The sequence below is a fragment of the Wolffia australiana genome, chromosome 15 (assembly GCF_029677425.1).
Source record: "Wolffia australiana isolate 7733 chromosome 15, ASM2967742v1".
NCBI lineage: Eukaryota > Viridiplantae > Streptophyta > Magnoliopsida > Alismatales > Araceae > Wolffia > Wolffia australiana.
In genome coordinates, this window is record NC_135849.1 from 4,422,624 (window position 1) to 4,439,803 (window position 17,180).

At 41.6% G+C, this 17,180-nt stretch overlaps 1 protein-coding gene and 1 long non-coding RNA gene across 2 annotated transcripts; one reads left to right on the plus strand and one right to left on the minus strand.

Annotated features, from left to right (window-relative positions):
* Window positions 1–3,175: 3,175 nt before the first annotated feature.
* Window positions 3,176–4,287, minus strand: LOC144713143 (wax ester synthase/diacylglycerol acyltransferase 7-like). Its single transcript, XM_078587645.1, has 3 exons — window positions 4,201–4,287; window positions 3,430–4,008; window positions 3,176–3,181 (listed from the first exon to the last, which is right to left on the minus strand). Exons 1-3 carry the CDS (start codon window positions 4,285–4,287, stop codon window positions 3,176–3,178), a joined length of 672 nt encoding a protein of 223 aa, XP_078443771.1.
* A 3,687-nt stretch (window positions 4,288–7,974) lies between these two features.
* LOC144713195 (uncharacterized) lies at window positions 7,975–10,599 on the plus strand. The gene is made up of 2 exons (XR_013583974.1): window positions 7,975–9,129; window positions 10,140–10,599. It is a non-coding gene; the product is annotated as an uncharacterized LOC144713195 (long non-coding RNA).
* The last annotated feature ends 6,581 nt before the right edge of the window (window positions 10,600–17,180 follow it).

Consider the following 17,180-nt stretch of genomic DNA (forward strand, 5'->3'; position numbering starts at 1 on the left):
CATCTCCATTCAAGAAGGCTGATTTCACATCAAGGTGGTGGAGAGTCCAGCCTTTTCGTGCAGCTATAGCTATCATAACTCTTATGGATTCAAGTCTGACAACTGGTGCAAACACTTCACCATAATCTATTCCGGGTTTTTGAGAATAGCCTTTCACCACTAATCTTGCTTTGTATCTCAGGATACTTCCACTTGCGTCCTTTTTGATCTTGAAGACCCATTTTAGCCCAATTGGTCTGCAACCTTCTGGCAGTGCCATCAAGTTCCACGTAGAGTTTTTTGAAATGGCCTCCATTTCTTCCTCCATGGCCTGTCTCCAGACTTCTTCTTGTGAAGCTTCAAGATATGTCATAGGTTCTTCAGTACAAACGAGGCAGTCTTCTTCCGCACTCTGTGGACTAGTTTCTTCATATAACTGAGAGAGAGATTTGTATCTCTGATTTTCCAACATCTCAGAGCTAGAGCTTTGCTCCGAGATAACTTCAGCCGGTTGCAGGTTGTCTCCTTCATCCTCATTCTCCACACGGTGCTCTTCTTCTTCTGTCTCGTTTCTAAATTCACCAGGACGGAAGGTGAGTGTCGAAAGCTGATCATTTGTATGTTTCCACTCCCACTTGGCGTCCTCTTCAAACACGACATCTCGACTGATGTGTAGGGATCCACTGATTGGATCGTAGCACCTGTAGGCTTTGGAGCCCAGTTCATATCCTACAAGAATCATTGGAGTGCTTCGGTCTTCCAGTTTCTTCTGAGGCATTTTAGTGCTCTTAACATGTGCTATGGACCAAAAAATCCGCAAATGAGTTACTGATGGAACTCTCCCCGTCCATTTTTATAAGGTGTAATGCCCTGCAAGGATGATGTAGATGACCTGTTCAGCAGATAAACCGCAGTATTCACTGCTTCACCCCACAACTCTTGAGGTAGATTTTTCTCCTTGAGCATGCTTCTTACTAAAGCCATTATAGTTCGATTCTTCCTTTCAACAACCCCATTCTGCTGCGGGGAGTATGGGGCTGTCAACTGATGCTTGATGCCATGAGAGCTGCAGAAAGAGAGAAACTTTGTTGAATTGAATTCTCCTCCTCTGTCACTTCTTATGCATTTTATTTTTTCCCCTTTCTCAACCTCTGCTAGATTCTTAAATTTCTTGAAATGATCCAAAACATCCGATTTCTGCTTCAGAAAAGCCACCCACATCAGCCGTGAAAAGTCATCCACAATCAGATAGAAATACCTGCTACCTCCCAACGTGGCTGGACTGATAGGTCCACAGATATCCATGTGCAGCAGCTCCAGTGGCTTTTGAGTCTTGAATTCTGATTTCTTTGGGAAAGAGGTTCGAATTTGTTTCCCTGCCAGACAACTTCGACAGACATGGCTTGGGAGTTTGATTTTTGGAAGTCCCTTTACTGCATCATTATCACCCATAATCTTCAGGGAATGAAAATTAAGATGACCATACCTGGTATGCCAAAGACGACTGGTTCGGTCTTCTTCACTTGAAAACATACAATCTCCAGCCACTTGCAGCTTCAGCTGATACAGTCTCCCACCGGTGCGATTTACTTTGATGAGAAGATTGCCTTCACGGTCGTACATAGTGAGCCATCCATCTTGCATGAGCACCTTATAGCCTTCTTCATCCAGTCGTCCCAAGCTGAGAATATTTGCACGGAGTTTTGGAACATAGAGAACGTTCTTTAGAACCAAGATTTGTCCATCCTTCCAGGAAACAGAAATATTTCCCTTCCCTTCTATGTTGACTCGTGAGTTGTCCCCAAACTTCACGAATCCCTCAGTCGCTTCATCAAGCTTGGTAAACAGTTCACGATTGCCAGTCATATGATTTGTGGCTACAGTATCTAGATACCACAATTCGGAATTTGAATGCTCAAGTTCTGCTCCTTGGAGTAGAAGATCACTCCTTTCCTCTTCAAACGCCATCAACAATGCTGATGTTTCTTCGTCTTCTGTTGTCGCCTGAGTGTGAGAGCTTTCAGCAAGATAGGCTTGATCGCTTCTTTCCCTTCTCTCATTCTGACATTCATAGGAGAAATGCCCGTACCTCTGACAATTGTAACACTGGATTTTTGACTTGTCAAAGAGCCTCCTCTCCCTGCCATCAGCAGACGCATTTCTTCCTCGACCTCTGCTTCGACCTCGGCCTCTTCCTCTGCCGGCCGATGAAAAACCTTCTTCATTATCTATTCTGGCCTTACTCATTGCATTTGCCAGTAAAGCTTGCTCTTCTTCTCGAGATTCCCTGTCCCTGAGCCGCATTTCATGCACCGTGAGCGAACCTATCACCTCATCCAAGCTTACTTTGTCCAACTCCCCAAACTGCTCTAAAGACAAAGTGAGCGCATCAAATTTGGAAGGCATTGCTCTCAAAAAACGCCTTACCACCTCCTTTTCTGCCATCTCCTCCCCAAGATTTCTCAGATCAGAGATAATCCGAGTGAACTTCGCCGCAAATTCATCGACCAAGTCGGTTTTGGACATGTTGAGCAACTCATACTCCCGCTTCAGAGCCTGAATACGAGACTGAATTACTCTTTCCACGCCGAGATTCCTCTGCCTGAGAATCTCCCAATTCTCCTTCGCCGTCTTCTTGGCGTCCAGCAATAGTAGCTGCTCCTCAGAAACAGCACTCATGATCGCCGACAACGCCATACGATCCTTTTTCTTGGTCACATTTTCACCAGCTACAGCCTGCCACAAATCATGAGAATCCAGATATACCTCCATCGTCATAGACCAGATCCGATAGTTCGTGCGCGATAGCTTGAGAGTTGGCAGCGACGATGATGGTTCTCCTCCAGAGATCGCTTCCCCATTCTTCCTCGCCATTGACAGAACTCCTTGATGTCGACCTGCTCTGATACCACTTGTAGACTTCACAGGAGCTCCTCGTACCCCTCTTACAATCCAACTCTATCAGAAGAATCGAGGCGTGAATGAAAAACAAGAATCAAAAGAAAATGTCTGGAAGTGACGATACATCGAGCACCTGGATCGCGTCCTTTTATATCAAGTAGTCAACACGAAAAAGGAAAGAAAAGAAACAGTTACGACCGTCCCACGTGCCAATCAAGGTTTGTTGCAGTGACGTGTAAACGTCTGACGTGGAAGCAGGATCGCCGTTATAACTCTCGGCATCGGACAATCACGATCACACCTGGAAAACGGAAATAACGAACTGTGAAAGGAGGTCGAACAACCTTCCTTATTCTGGAATTAAAAACTTGGGCGTCCACAGGAAAGACTGGATCATAGTCTTCATCTATGCGGTTAACGTTGACGCTTACGATAATGGATGAAGTTTACGAGACAGTTTGTGTTGTACGGAACCCTAAATAGAAAAGTAATATCCATTCGACGATAATTCCGAGGCATATAGGTTGACGGTGCAGAGGGAATCATTACCGCGCTCAGCTTGTTCTTGACGATGATCATGTCATCCATAGGTAGCGAAAGAGTTGCCAGCTTCCTTGGCATGAGGTGGACTCTCAGACTTCCTGCGATTGAAGTCTTATCCTCCATCCTGTACAACGTATACTTCGCTTCGAAGACTGAAATGAGAAGCATGCGCCACGCAAGCTCAAGAAGCCTACAAACTCCCAAAGGAGCACGCGCCACACTGCTTAATAAGCCCTCCTCATTCTTCCCCCCTACGATGCTTGGAATAACTGCACTTAAGTCCCCGCCTAAGTCGCAGCTGGCCAGGAAAAGGGCCAGGAGAGAGACACAGTCGCCGAGAGCATGGTGCAGTCTCAACACGATGCACCGCCGCCTCTGAGAGAGGATGTGTATCTCCCAAAGAGGTTTATCTCTTGACATGGCCGGCCATGATGCCAACGCTGCCACGTATGCATTGATATATGTCTCGCTGTTCTCACCTTCCTTGTTTCCGATGTCCCGCTCATCGGGCAGCATGATCATGTGGTCCTCGATATTGATCTGAGGCAGTTCCTTCCAGCTTTTTAGTCCACTGCGGCGGGTCACCTGCGGTAGTTTTATAGACGTATGCTCCGCTTAGATTCGTGGGCGGACAACAGACGACGGAATAAGGAAGAAACGTGCGTCACATGGTGTGTAGTTTCCTTCAGTTTCTGTGCAAGGGGCTGGAGGAACGGATGATGGAAAGGACAGTGGACGGTTGTCAACTTACCGGGACAGAGCGTAACCAATTATCACATTCTCCCGCTTCGGCTCGCTGAGAAAGATATGTGCCAAAGGCGAGAGCGGCGCATCGTACAACCTGCGTACTGCTCGTTGTTCCATGCTAATGGAGTTCTCTCTCTCTCTCTCTCTCTCTCTCTCTCTCTCTCTCTCTCTCTCTCTCTCTCTCGCTCGCTCGCTCGCTTTCTCTGACGCTATCGATCTATATATGTGGGCAATATGGGTTAGGCCACTTTACGTTGTAAGACCTCTGGAGCCTATCCCTTGTTTTTAAATTATTGAGTCGATATGAGTGTTGCATGGCCTGACCGGAACCGCGACTATAAAAGAGCCTCGCCTTTATATTTCATGAATGGTGTTCTGATTTCTGTTGTGATGGTAGGCCCGGAAAGGGTGTCGGTTGACTCAGACGTATGCACACGGCCTCTAAAGTTTATTGGTATCCATATTTGTTGGTAGATGGGTAATCAATGAAACGCTTCCCGTCGCGGAAAACAGTAAATGGACGCATTAAAATTAGTTGGACCAAAGGTATTATACATTTTTCAAAGATTTTAGACAAGTAAACTATTAGAGTTAGATTGGGTTTTCTGGTATCTAGAATAGGGAACGGCACATCCGGGACGTGACGTCCCAGACGTGACGGGACGGATGACGAATGGTGACGTGATGAACTGTTCGTCATGTCACCATCTCGTCACGCGTCTGAGGGTTTTTAAAGTTTTCGTCACGTTCCCGTCACGCATCATGTGTTCCTCGTTCCGTCACGTCACCGTCACCGTGACGCTGTCACCGTCACCGGTGATGGAAATAATGTTATGTATTTTACTATGTTTAGTAATACTAAACATAGTAAAAACATTCGTAATCTCTGCGTTAAACGGTTGATTGCCGGAAACAGATCAGTCTCAGAAAGCACGCGATTGCTCCGCAGATCAATCTCAGAAAACGCTTGATCGGCCGACCACGACACACTCGATCCCTCTACAGATAGATATCACAAAGCTCTTGATTCCTGGAAACATATAAATCGTGGAAACCGCTCGATCACTCCACAAATCAATCTCAGAATGATCGGCCGACCTCGACACACTTGATTCTTCAGATCGATTGCAGAAAGATCTCGATTCCTGGAAACATATAAATCGCGGAAAGTGCTCTATCGCTGCACAAATCAATCTCAGACAACGCTCGATCGACCGACCGGACTCGACACACTCGATTCCTCCTCAGATCAATATCAAAAGGTGCTCAATTCCTGCAAACAGATCAATCTCGGAAAGCGCTCCGACGGCTAAACAAGATAGATCGATTCCTGCGAACACATCAGTCTAAAAAACTGCTCGATCGACCGACCTCTACAAGAAAGAACGATCTCGGAAGAAGCTCTACTCCGGCAAAACATACGTCAAAAAATGGTTCATGTTTTACACAAATCCCGGGAACAAATTAATTATTAACATCTATTTAATAAAAAAATAAAATTGTATTAAAATTCCATCACGGTCGTCATCTGTCACTGATCTTTCATCACGTCACGCGTCCGGACTACCCCGTCACCGTATGGACAACCCGTCACGCGTCACCATCACTGTCACGCCTCATCCAATTCCTCACCGTCACCATCATGTCATCCGTCACGTGGCCGTCACGGTGACGTGTGACGTGACAGATGACATAATGTATGGTCTTCATTCAATGCTTCTGTTTTTATTGCGCGACAGCTTCTTTGTTCCTCGAGCTCTGCATCTCCCAAGGTATAGTCCTCCTAAGGAGAATATTATTTTATCAATGACTTTCTGTGCACAAGCGTAGAGGAAAAATGGTTGGACCTCATTGGGAACTGTTGTAATAAAGTTGTAATAAGCAATCCTCTCCATTCGCATTTGGTCAACGTCATGGTTGCAAAGTTAGCTGTGGAATCTCTTAATGATTGCAAAAACTATTTGTAGTATGCTCGCTAAAGAGGATGCTTTTGGGAGCATAAAGAAATATGAGAAGGCTCAAGGTGCTATCTTTGTTAGTGGAGCGGAGACGTGCGTCACACGCAAGAGAGTGAGTTAATTCAGAGTGATGATATCTAGAAATATCTCAAGAGAGGGTTAGCGAAAGGACATATCAGCTAGGGAACGGCATGTCCGGGACATGACGAAACGGATGAGAGAATGGGACAGACGGTGACGTGATGAAAGATTCATCACGTCACCGTGCTATCACGCGTCCCAGCATATTCCAAAAAAACCATCACATTTTGTGACACGTCCCCACGTTGGGTGTCCCATCAAGTCCACGCCACCGTGACGGCGTCACCGTCACTGGTGATGTGAAAAACCCCTAAGTTGGTTGGTCTTTCTCCTTCACTTTTTCTTTCTGTTCATCTTCCTCTCATGCCCCTTCTCTCTAGCTCTCTCGGTTGGTCTTTTTCCCCTCTCTCTTTCTCTCGTTCGCTCTGTGTGAGATTTTTTTTCTTTTCTCTGGTTCGCCCTCTGTGCCTCCCTCTCTCTCTGTTTATCTGTTTTCGCTCTCTATCAGACTCTCTCTCTCACTTGCTCGTTCGTTCTCTCTCTCTCTTTATCTCTCTTTATGTCTCACTTGCTCTCCCTCTCGCTATTTCTATCACTCTCTCCAACAAAATCTCTCTGGTTGTGGCCCATTCGCTCTCTCTCATCAATTTATCAAGAAAATAGGATATTATGGTTAGTACTATAATTGTTAAATTCCCTATTGTTTTACTATGGACAATTTAGAGGGCAGACAATTTAAGTGATGCATCCCCAATTATTTGTACGCGGCGTCGATTTGTGTGGGCAGAAAAAAACATAGACTTATGTGGAAAATGACAGAAAATTAAAACATTTAAAAATAGCATTTTTAAATATATTTAGAAATAATTTCATGGCCGTCATCCATGAAGGCCATTCCGTTACGTCACGCGTCCTGAGCACCCGTCACCGTCACATCCCCATCATGCCCCCGTCATCATCCGTCACCGTCACCATCACGTACCCGTAAAACCGTCACCGTCACATCATCCGTCACTGTGACGTGTGACATGACAGGTGACGCTTGCCGAAGCCTAATATCAGCAATGTCTATCCACTTTTGAACATTATAGGCTCATGGTATTCAAAATCTGTCAACTTAAGAACATAAGTAGACAATACGAAACAACATGTCATACAGCAACCAATCAACACACAAATATCATGTCTAATCACAAAATAACTCGTACAGTCATGGTTTTAACTGAAAAGTAACAGAACAGACGGTCCAGATAATGTCACTAAAACAGGAAATAACTTCTTTGTAATATGAAGACAAATCTCTCAATAGATGTCTCACAAATTTTGCCCAAAACATTAACCAGACTTTTAATAGCACCCATTAACGACATATTTAGCCCTACATATATTTGTGACCAAGTCAGACTGCGGATTACTGTCAATAAAATTATATGCCACTCTTTTGGATCCCTCTTTCTGCTTCTATTCTTGATGGAGTCTTCCATGCTTAACAGAGAGGGCCTTCGATTTTGTTACCAAGGTATATAAGGCTAACCCAGAGTTATTTGTAATATTTGTAATATTGCAAAAAATTTTAAATCATATTTGCAATATCATTTTAATCGAGAGTTTTAAGAGAGATGGGCGCATGGGGGCCTATTCTATAAGGGCCCCTAATGGATCAGACTCCCCCCCCCCCCCTTGTTGACTCACTTAGGGGGCCCAATTGACCTGTTCCTCCTTTATAAGGGAAGAGGACGCACCCGAGGTCATTAGACCAGGAAGAAGAAGAAAATTACTGTTGTTTCTCTTGGTCTCACCACTTAGAAAAAAGAAGAAAAAAGAAGAAAAAGGAAGAACGGAGAGGGAGAATTGGCCAAGAGACAGAGGAAGACGAAGGAGATCTGGCGGAGAGCACCTTCCCGTTGCCAGACTAGAAAGATTCCTCGCTGTCCTCCTCGTCCACTGAGAACCAGAGTCGACGACCCTGCAGCGTCCATCCAGTTGCTTCCGTGAAAGGGAAAGAAACACAATCGCACTCCCCTGCTGGCTCGCGATTGAGGCGTATGATCGATCACGGCTTCATCCCTGGAGCACCGTGACAGTTCGCGTGAGATAGAAGACCCCAAGTAATGGTCGATTGGCAACGATTGCAGCCGCAACGAATTTGCAATGGACTCGCCCAATCTGCCGGCGACCCGGACCCTATGGCCGTCGTCAAATTCCCGAGCCGTGAGATTTCACTTGCTCTGCTGCTTCTAAGAGGCTCCGGACGATCCAGAAAGGGTCCTGGTTGATATCCTGTGGACATCCGTTGGCGATCCAGAATTCGGCACACCATCGTTAGGCAAACTCAGCCACTCCCCTCAGCCGCCTTGGCATTCATGGATATCTCATTCTCCTTGGGGGCCAAGAAAGGGTAGCGCCCGTGGACCATCTGATCGGCGCCAACCGTGCTTCCCGAAGTATAACCAATCAACTGATGGCGGTTGCTACTGAAACATACTGGCCATGCCTTCCCCTGTCACCATCGCACGGAGTCGTCTCATCTGCTCGTTGTGGTCTGAGGGATCCTGTGGTTCCCACAATCACTTCGTTGCCGACCCCTGCCCCGCAATTTGATGCGGGAGGTTCCAGTTGCCACCAGAAGAATCCGACGGACTGTCAACTCCCTCCCGAACCTTGGCATTGACCGTGACCGCCGTCGATCGCTGATCTTCGCTCGCACTTGCTGAATTGATTCTGCTCGCACCGATCCTCGCCAACGATCGCCCCACCGGAGCCAGCAAGACTGCTCAAGCTTTTCACCTACACGGTCCACCCGCCTCATCCTCAGCATTGTCCCTCTCCCTTCAACCTTCACTCTCTGGCGCGTGTCCATCACACCCGGTCTGACTGCCACGTCTGTCGACGAATTCTGCACCATGAGCCCTACGACGAGGTACACCATCCTCTCCCGACGCTCGTTTATTTATCTCTTGCAGTATAATTTCAATTTGACTCCACCGCGCTCGGGCTACGTAGGTGAGAGAGGTATTTGAGAGAAACTACGACAACTTTGACCGTCTTACTGGTACGGACAAGTGTGTTTGTTACGTGCGAGGCCTACGGATTGATTGCGTTTGGCGGTAGACGCCTTCATCACTCTGACGAGGTTCTAGAGGCCTCCGTCGCCGTCACCTGGCGACCCAGTCCAAGCTTGGAGTTCGGCGCCTCCCTCGAGTCAGAGCCTGCATGTATGACATGTAGGACGTCTCTTCATCATGTAGTAGTTACCCTTAGCCATTAGGTTTTACCCGTCGAACGACGACACTGTCGATGTTCGATATCACTATCTATCTTCGGTACCGATCCATCATACTCGGTGCCGACCGGACGACATCCCCGATGATGTCTGCCATCAATACAGATTGATTATGTTCGAAAGGTCACCACTACCGTCACCCAGTGACTTCATCGAGCTTGGAATTCGGCACCTCCTGCGAGTCGGCACCTGCACATATGACACCTAGGCGCATCACGCATTGCATCATAGTTACATTACCCACTTGGGGTTTCACTCTCCAGACGATGACCCCGCTGACGTTCGATACCACTATCTATTATTGGTACCGAGCCATCATAATTGATACCGACCGGATGACGTCCACGACGAGGTCCACCATCACATAATGTGGCTAAGAATATGGAGGCAGAATGTTGAGCCCTTCTTGATGGATTAGACCTATGCACACAATTATTAATACCAAATTTGTACACTGAATTAGACTCATCAGCATTATGTCAAATCATTAACATACGAACACGTAACCTATGGACGGTACAAAATTGGTGGGAAAAAATAACCACACATTTGCCTTAAATTATTAAATTGTCTCATATTTATCGTGATGGAAATGCATTTGCAGATGCTATAGCTAACCATGCATCGTTACAAAAAAAAACAATAAGATTTTTTGCAGGAACGAGGCGTTACCGGACCAAGAAAGAGGCAATTACAACGCCAAAAAATTGGGCTTACCATGTATAAGATGTGTAAGCACATGGGAAAGCAATGGTAAATGAAGAGGAGCATTAAAGTCTATCAACCAGCAAATGTTATGATGTAAAAAGGCAACTCCCGCATGGAATAGATGGGGATAACCAACATCAAGCAACTAGCACAAGGAAAGTTGACAGACCAGGAATTAGAAGATCTACCACAACTGACAAGAGGAGGATGCAGAGATATCGATGACATGCAAAGAAGAGAGAAAATCAGTAGCCTCCCGGAATACTAGGTGAAATCTATCTTTTTATGTATTGCTTTAAGGTTATGAGCCGATCTATAACACATTTGATGCATGCTCGTATTAATTACATCTATTTCAACATTTAAATATATCTATCGAACCTAGAATATTTTATTCAACATTAAAGTTTTCAAAAGTGTCATATACTATTCCTTCACACTACATCATGGTTATATGATATCACCATATTAGTTAGTCAGCGATAAATTGCATATGAAATAAGATAGAAGCTACGGTATACTGTGTTCAATCTGGAAGTGGCAGGTACGCGTCAATCAAGAAACTAGAGCATGGTCTGAACCAAAGATCACTCATGGTGTAAGCTTGCACCAATCACTGATGTAACCAGAACAATAGTCAATGAACGAGGGAACCAAAATCAGAGATAGAAAACTTGGAGGAGCTCAACGGAGGTAAATGAGGGACCCTCAAAAGGTATGGCACATAAAGGAGGATAAAAAGAAAGAAAGTGATAAATATATTTCCGCGAAGAAGAGCACAGAAGTATGGCGCTAAGGAGGAAAAAAATAAAAATAAAAATCCAAAGAGCAAAAGAAACGCCATATGAACAAGGAGAAGAAGCTTACAAGGACAAGGGAGGAACCAAATACCATAGGTGCCAAGGGTCTTTAATCAGTACCACCAAGATTCCTAGTTTTTTCATCAAAGATCTAAGATAATCTTCTTCAAAGAAGTTTGATTTTGGAGCTGAAGTTGGGGGAACAGGAGTACAAAATGAGTTTTCTTTTGTTCAAATCATGCTCTGGCAACTGGTTGACAAAATACCGGCTTCTACCAGACATTTGCAAATGTCTGGCAGAATAACAACTTCTACAAGACATTTGCAAAATCAAACTGTGTTTATGATATTAGTTCCTACCCTAAAGCAGGTTGTGGTATCTTTTATCCAGATAACTGCCTAGAGTGGAATATCACATAAAGAATGCATAACGGACATCCACGCTGATTTCAAATTGTAAAATGAAGCAAATGAGATGGAAAAAGAGTTAAATTCAAATGAAGAGATATCCATGAAGAAGATATGGAGCAGGAGCAAATGCAACATAAGAACATTACAGACAGCAAACAAAACCGACATGATATGACAAATACAGGTAGAAAGGATAAACGCACGACCATTAAACTGCAGTTTTGGGGAAAAAAAAGTGCAGAATGCTCAAGTCAATGCACATCAGCACAAGGAATCTAATACCTATGGTGGTTATGCCTAAAGGGCACTGGTATGCAACGTATTGTCATGTTCATATCAATTAAAATGTTAGTTATAAAAAAGGATAGATAAATAGATAGATCGATAAGTAGTTAAATAGATAGATCGATAAGTAGATAGATAGATAGCTAGATAGATAGATAGATAGATAGATAGATAGGTAGATAGGTAGATAGGTAGATAGGTAGATAGGTAGATAGGTAGATAGGTAGATAGGTAGATAGATAGATAGATAGATAGATAGATAGATAGATAGATAGATAGATAGATAGATAGATAGATAGATAGATAGATAGATAGATAGATAGATAGATTGATAGATCGATAGATAGATAGATAGATAGATAGATAGATAGATAGATGGATAGATAGATATCTTGCTTGGAAAGTACAACAGAAACAAAAAAAAAACTAAATAGCATATCAAACATCTAACCTTAAATATCTGACTCACACCTCCACCAGTTTAATCCTATTTTCAACTCAAACTCTGGACTACACCACTGTACCCAAATTACATGACCCTCTCTAGAAACACTGCTAAAACCTGACAAGAGCCTAACCATATCCTTTAAAGATGTAATCCTGGTGCAACTATCGACACATGGGACAAGAAAATGCTGACAAGTTAAGAGAATGTGGACATATAAATGTTTATTTCAAATTTCATCCAGTCAATATTTGCGAGAAATTATTCCTCGTGTGATGGAGTTAAATCATTACATTTTGAGATGAGGCAATCATGCTGATGGCCCAACCTTTTCAAAACACACTTGGAGGGAAATTCACATACGGAAGGCCAAAAGTTGATTTTATCATTACAAAACTAGAACAGCTAAATTTTTTTTGAAAGGAATTCATAGTTACTGCTTTGGATGAGAGACACGTCATCATACAATTTGACACTCAAAATGATTTTTAAAATGTATGGAAAATGGACCAGGAGATTATGAGAAAGATGGACGTCGGACTTCTCATCTGAGAAAGAATTCACTTTCTATCCTCTATGGATAGACTTTCCAGGCCTTCCTCACCATATCTTTAATCCATAACCCTTGAAAGTCTCTATGATTGGAACAATTATTGAGGCTGATGCAAGAGTTAGTCACTTAACCAGCCCGCGATATGCTAGAGCATATGTCGAAGTAGACATATCACATCAGATTTCTGAGTACATTCTCATTCAGAATGGAGCTAAGGATATCATTAAACACAAAGTCATTATTGAGAAGCATCCTATATTTTGTACACAATGTAAATTGTTGGACACAAAAAGGATACCTGCGGAAAGAAATTTAAATCTCGCTATCAGTACATACAACAAAGCCTCATTACTACCATAATCTACAGAAAAACACATCATCAGTCCATATGGTCTGATAACTTAAAACATCTGATATTGTCCACAAAATTCCAACTGAGACAAAAATGTATACTGAAGTCGTCGAAACCAGATAAAGATACACCCATAGAAACTTATTGTCTCCCTTGATAACCATCATCAAATCTCAGTTACAATATGGTCTCTATCAATCATTTTGATATCCCGACCCCCGATGGCAGCCCACCATCATCACTCCTAACCCAATTAGAAGCTGTACCAATATGCACAATATAAAAGCATCATATCCCGATATTCAGATCACTAATTCCAAAAGAAGTATTCCAAAAATCTATGAGGTATCAAATAAGAAAAAGCATGGACAGATTTACCTTTGTTGGCCCCTTCTGTCATCAAAAATGCGCATCTCACCAGACTGATGATGCATGGAATGCCTAGAGCCTTGACAATGGAAACACTCTTTACAATCACAGTAAATCAATACGAATCGATACTCACACATCACTTACAAAATAAAATTCCTTAAATGTTGTACCTCATCCTCCCACAACAACCATAGATGAGTTTCCAGGAAATCTAACTTCAGACGATGAATCTGGGGGCAATCATAAACTTCATATTTGTCCCGATCACTTGAATCCAATTGGAAAGGTTGATAACCCTAGCAAAGTTTCTAGTTACCCATCTCATTGCGATAACCCCTTACCCACAACACTTATTAATGATAAATACAGTGATATGGAATTGTAGGGGCATTTCAAAAGCCAAAAAAGGAATGAGGATTAAGGAATTAATAAGGGAGAATAAACTTAACACTCTGGGTATATTAGAACCTGTGACTGTCCAAAACAATATTGGTCAATATAGAATGAAATTGGGTTTCCAAAGATGCAACGCATAATATCGACAAAAAAATAATGATTTTCGGGACAACAATATCACCGTTAAATGTATTCATGAATGCTCTCAGAGCATAACTGAAATTGTCTTTGAGGAGACAACTTTCTTGATATCCTTCATCTATGCATCTTGTTTTGAAGAGCAAATGAATGAATTATGGGACAGTTTATATCTAGTTTGCCAAGGATTATGAGAGTAGATTTCAATGTGATTAGGAATTGCTCTAGAAGGAAAGGGTTTCAAGATCCAACTATGAATGATATCGATGGAACTAATACAGCCATTATGCTGGTAGGGCTATCAAAACCTAAAAATGAAACAAATCAGTTATCATGGTGCAATGGTCGAAGAAGACCAAAATGAATTTATGAGATTAGATAAAGTCTTAATGAATGGCAGGGCCATACTTCACCGTTAGTATGTTATCAATTATTTGCCTTGTACTTTATCAGATCACTTCCTAATGATCCTTTCCTTTCCAGAAGTTGCTAGAAAACTAAGAAAACCACCTTTCAGATTCCAAGAAATGTGGACCAAACACTCAAAATTCATTGGCTTAGTTAAAAAATATTGGGTTCTAACTCACAACAATGACCCCAAGATAAATCTTAGAAACAAACTAGGAAATCTTAAGGTAGTACCTAAAACTTAGAATCATAAGGTGTTTGGAAATATCTATGCTGAACGGGAAAAACTGAACAAAATATTGATACACTATAAAAGAAATGGGATGGTTTTCAAGAATAATAACTATCCTTTCTAAAACAAGAGTTAATCCTAAAGGAAGAACAATATTTAATGAACCTTAAAAAAAAAAAACTAAAATAAATTGATGCAAGAAGGTAAAAAACACAAAATATTTTCATTGGATTATAAACCAATGCTCAAAACTAGATTTCAATACCACCGTGAGACCCAAACAAATAACAACTGGCAAACTATGGAATTAGAGGCAGTGCAGCATGACGAAACATTATTAACACAACAATATTCTCCATTTAATAAAATACTCCTGAAGAAACATTATTAACATAACAATATTCTCCATTTAATAAAATACTCCCGGAGGTTCTACCAAAAGGAGTACATAAGTAGATAACCTCAGCCTGTGTAGACAGCCCAACAATATACAAGAAATTAAACTCGCTCAAAAATCCATGCATTCTGACAGTGCACCAGGATCAGATGGATTTACCCCCTAATTCTTTACATGTTGTTTGGAGATAATCAAACAAGAGGTCTACGATGCCATCCAAAATGTTTTTGAAAAAAAGGATTGCACCTAAAGTTTGACAGCAACATTCATAGAGTTGAAACCTAAAATACAAACACCACCAACATTCTTTGAAATGAACCTACAAAATAGTATCTAAAATACTAAATGAACGGTTAAGTTCAGTACTACTAAAATTAATTTCCAATGAAAAAATTGGTTATGTTCTAGGGTAAACTATCCATGAGAGTATTTACCTGGTACATAAAGTAACGCAGTCCCTAAATCATAAAGTTGATGGCCAAAATGTTATTATCAAACTTTATGTGGAGAAGGCGTACAATAGGGTTGAATGGTCATTTCTCATTTCAGTTTTAGAACATTTTTTTTAAACTTAGAATGGATAGATCTGATAAACTTATGTGATGAAATGAATAAGTTTTTAGTTTTAGTAGGTGGAAACTCCACCTCTTTTTTCCAAGGAACAAGGGTCCTTAGACAACGTGATCCAATATCACTAAGCTTATTTGTATTAGCACAAGAAGTTTTGAGTCGAAACCTCTACTCTAAGAGTACACCATATGCTATTGGAACTTACTATACCAAGCACGAAGCACCTATTATCTCACATTGCATGTTTGCAGATGATTCAATTTTTTAAAAATGGAAAGAAACAATCATTCAAAAATCTTATGAAATTAGTAGAAGAAAATGAAATATTTTCAGGAGAAAAAGTCAATAAAGTGAAGAGTGCTTTCTCTATCGCTGACAAAACCCCTTTAGTACAGAAAAGTCATGTTGCAAATTTTTTAAATTTTCATGCTGGAACACTTCATTTTTATGTATCTAGGATGCCCTATATTCATTGGACAAAAAACAGCTATGTATTTTGATCATATGTTATACAAAGTTTGTATGAAACTAGATGGATGGAAAGGTAAACTTTTATCCGCACGTCGGAAAGTTATTTTGATAAATCATGTATTGAACAGCTACCCATGCATACTCTATCTGTATTTGATGCATCCATGAAAATCATACACTTTATTCATAAGAGCATGGCAAATTTTCTGGGGTCTAACAAGGACTGAAGCAATAAGGGTCATTGAACATTCTGGAAAAACTTATGCTACCCTCTAGATGAGAGCAAACTAGGCTTAGATTTCTGGCAGAAATCATAAAAATTATTCGTATGAAAAGGGCATTTTTTTTCATACAAAATATACCATATGGGCATCACTAATTAGGTCCAAGTTTGGAAATATAGATCCAACCATAAGTAGTCAAACTGTACCCAAAAAGGATCCAGAACCTCAAACTTTGCTTCAACCAATGAATGAATTTATACGATGGTCAAAGGGAGATTCTGGTCTGCCATAAAAATTGGACAGGACTTGGTTTTCTGGGAACCCTTAAAAGCATCTAAATTTAAGACCAAAATATAATGGTTAAGTATCTGATAAATCAGCAATGGGATCGATGTCTCACGCATGATGGAGTTGATGACACCACAATATCACAAATTAGGAGTTAAAATATTAATCTTTCCAATATTAGTTGTAAACCCATCTGGATACTGATTTCACATTGGGATTTCACTATTAAATCTGCTTGGGAAAATTTTCTGGTTAAACGTCCAAAAAATCAAAGTTTTCTGCTATTTGGCAAACATAAATTCCTTCTAAGATACTACCGTGTATGTGGCCATTGCCTAAAAACATTTACGATTGGATAGGGATGTAAAAGATGTTGGAGAACAAATTTCATCTTTATGCAAATGTTATCTTAGAAATCTGCAAATTAAAGACAAGGAGCACTTATTCCCACACAATGAATGGCCAACATCATCATGGAACTGGTTCCATGATAAATTAGATATACCCCTGGGTATAACTCATCAATGAAAGGTAAAAATTCTTCCAAAAGACAAAAATTAAAAAAAAGCAAAGCATTCTGTCAAAAAAATCATGTGTGTTCATGTTGTTTGAAATCTGGAAACACAGAAATACGAGGT

What these genes read in the sequence shown, in the direction of transcription:
- LOC144713143 (XM_078587645.1), bottom strand. Translation starts at nt 4,287, where the DNA reads ATGGAACAACGAGCAGTACGCAGGTTGTACGATGCGCCGCTCTCGCCT. An exon ending in GCGAGCCGAAGCGGGAGAAT is followed by an intron (nt 4,009 to 4,200) that starts GTGATAATTGGT and finishes AAACTACCGCAG; the next exon opens with GTGACCCGCCGCAGTGGACT.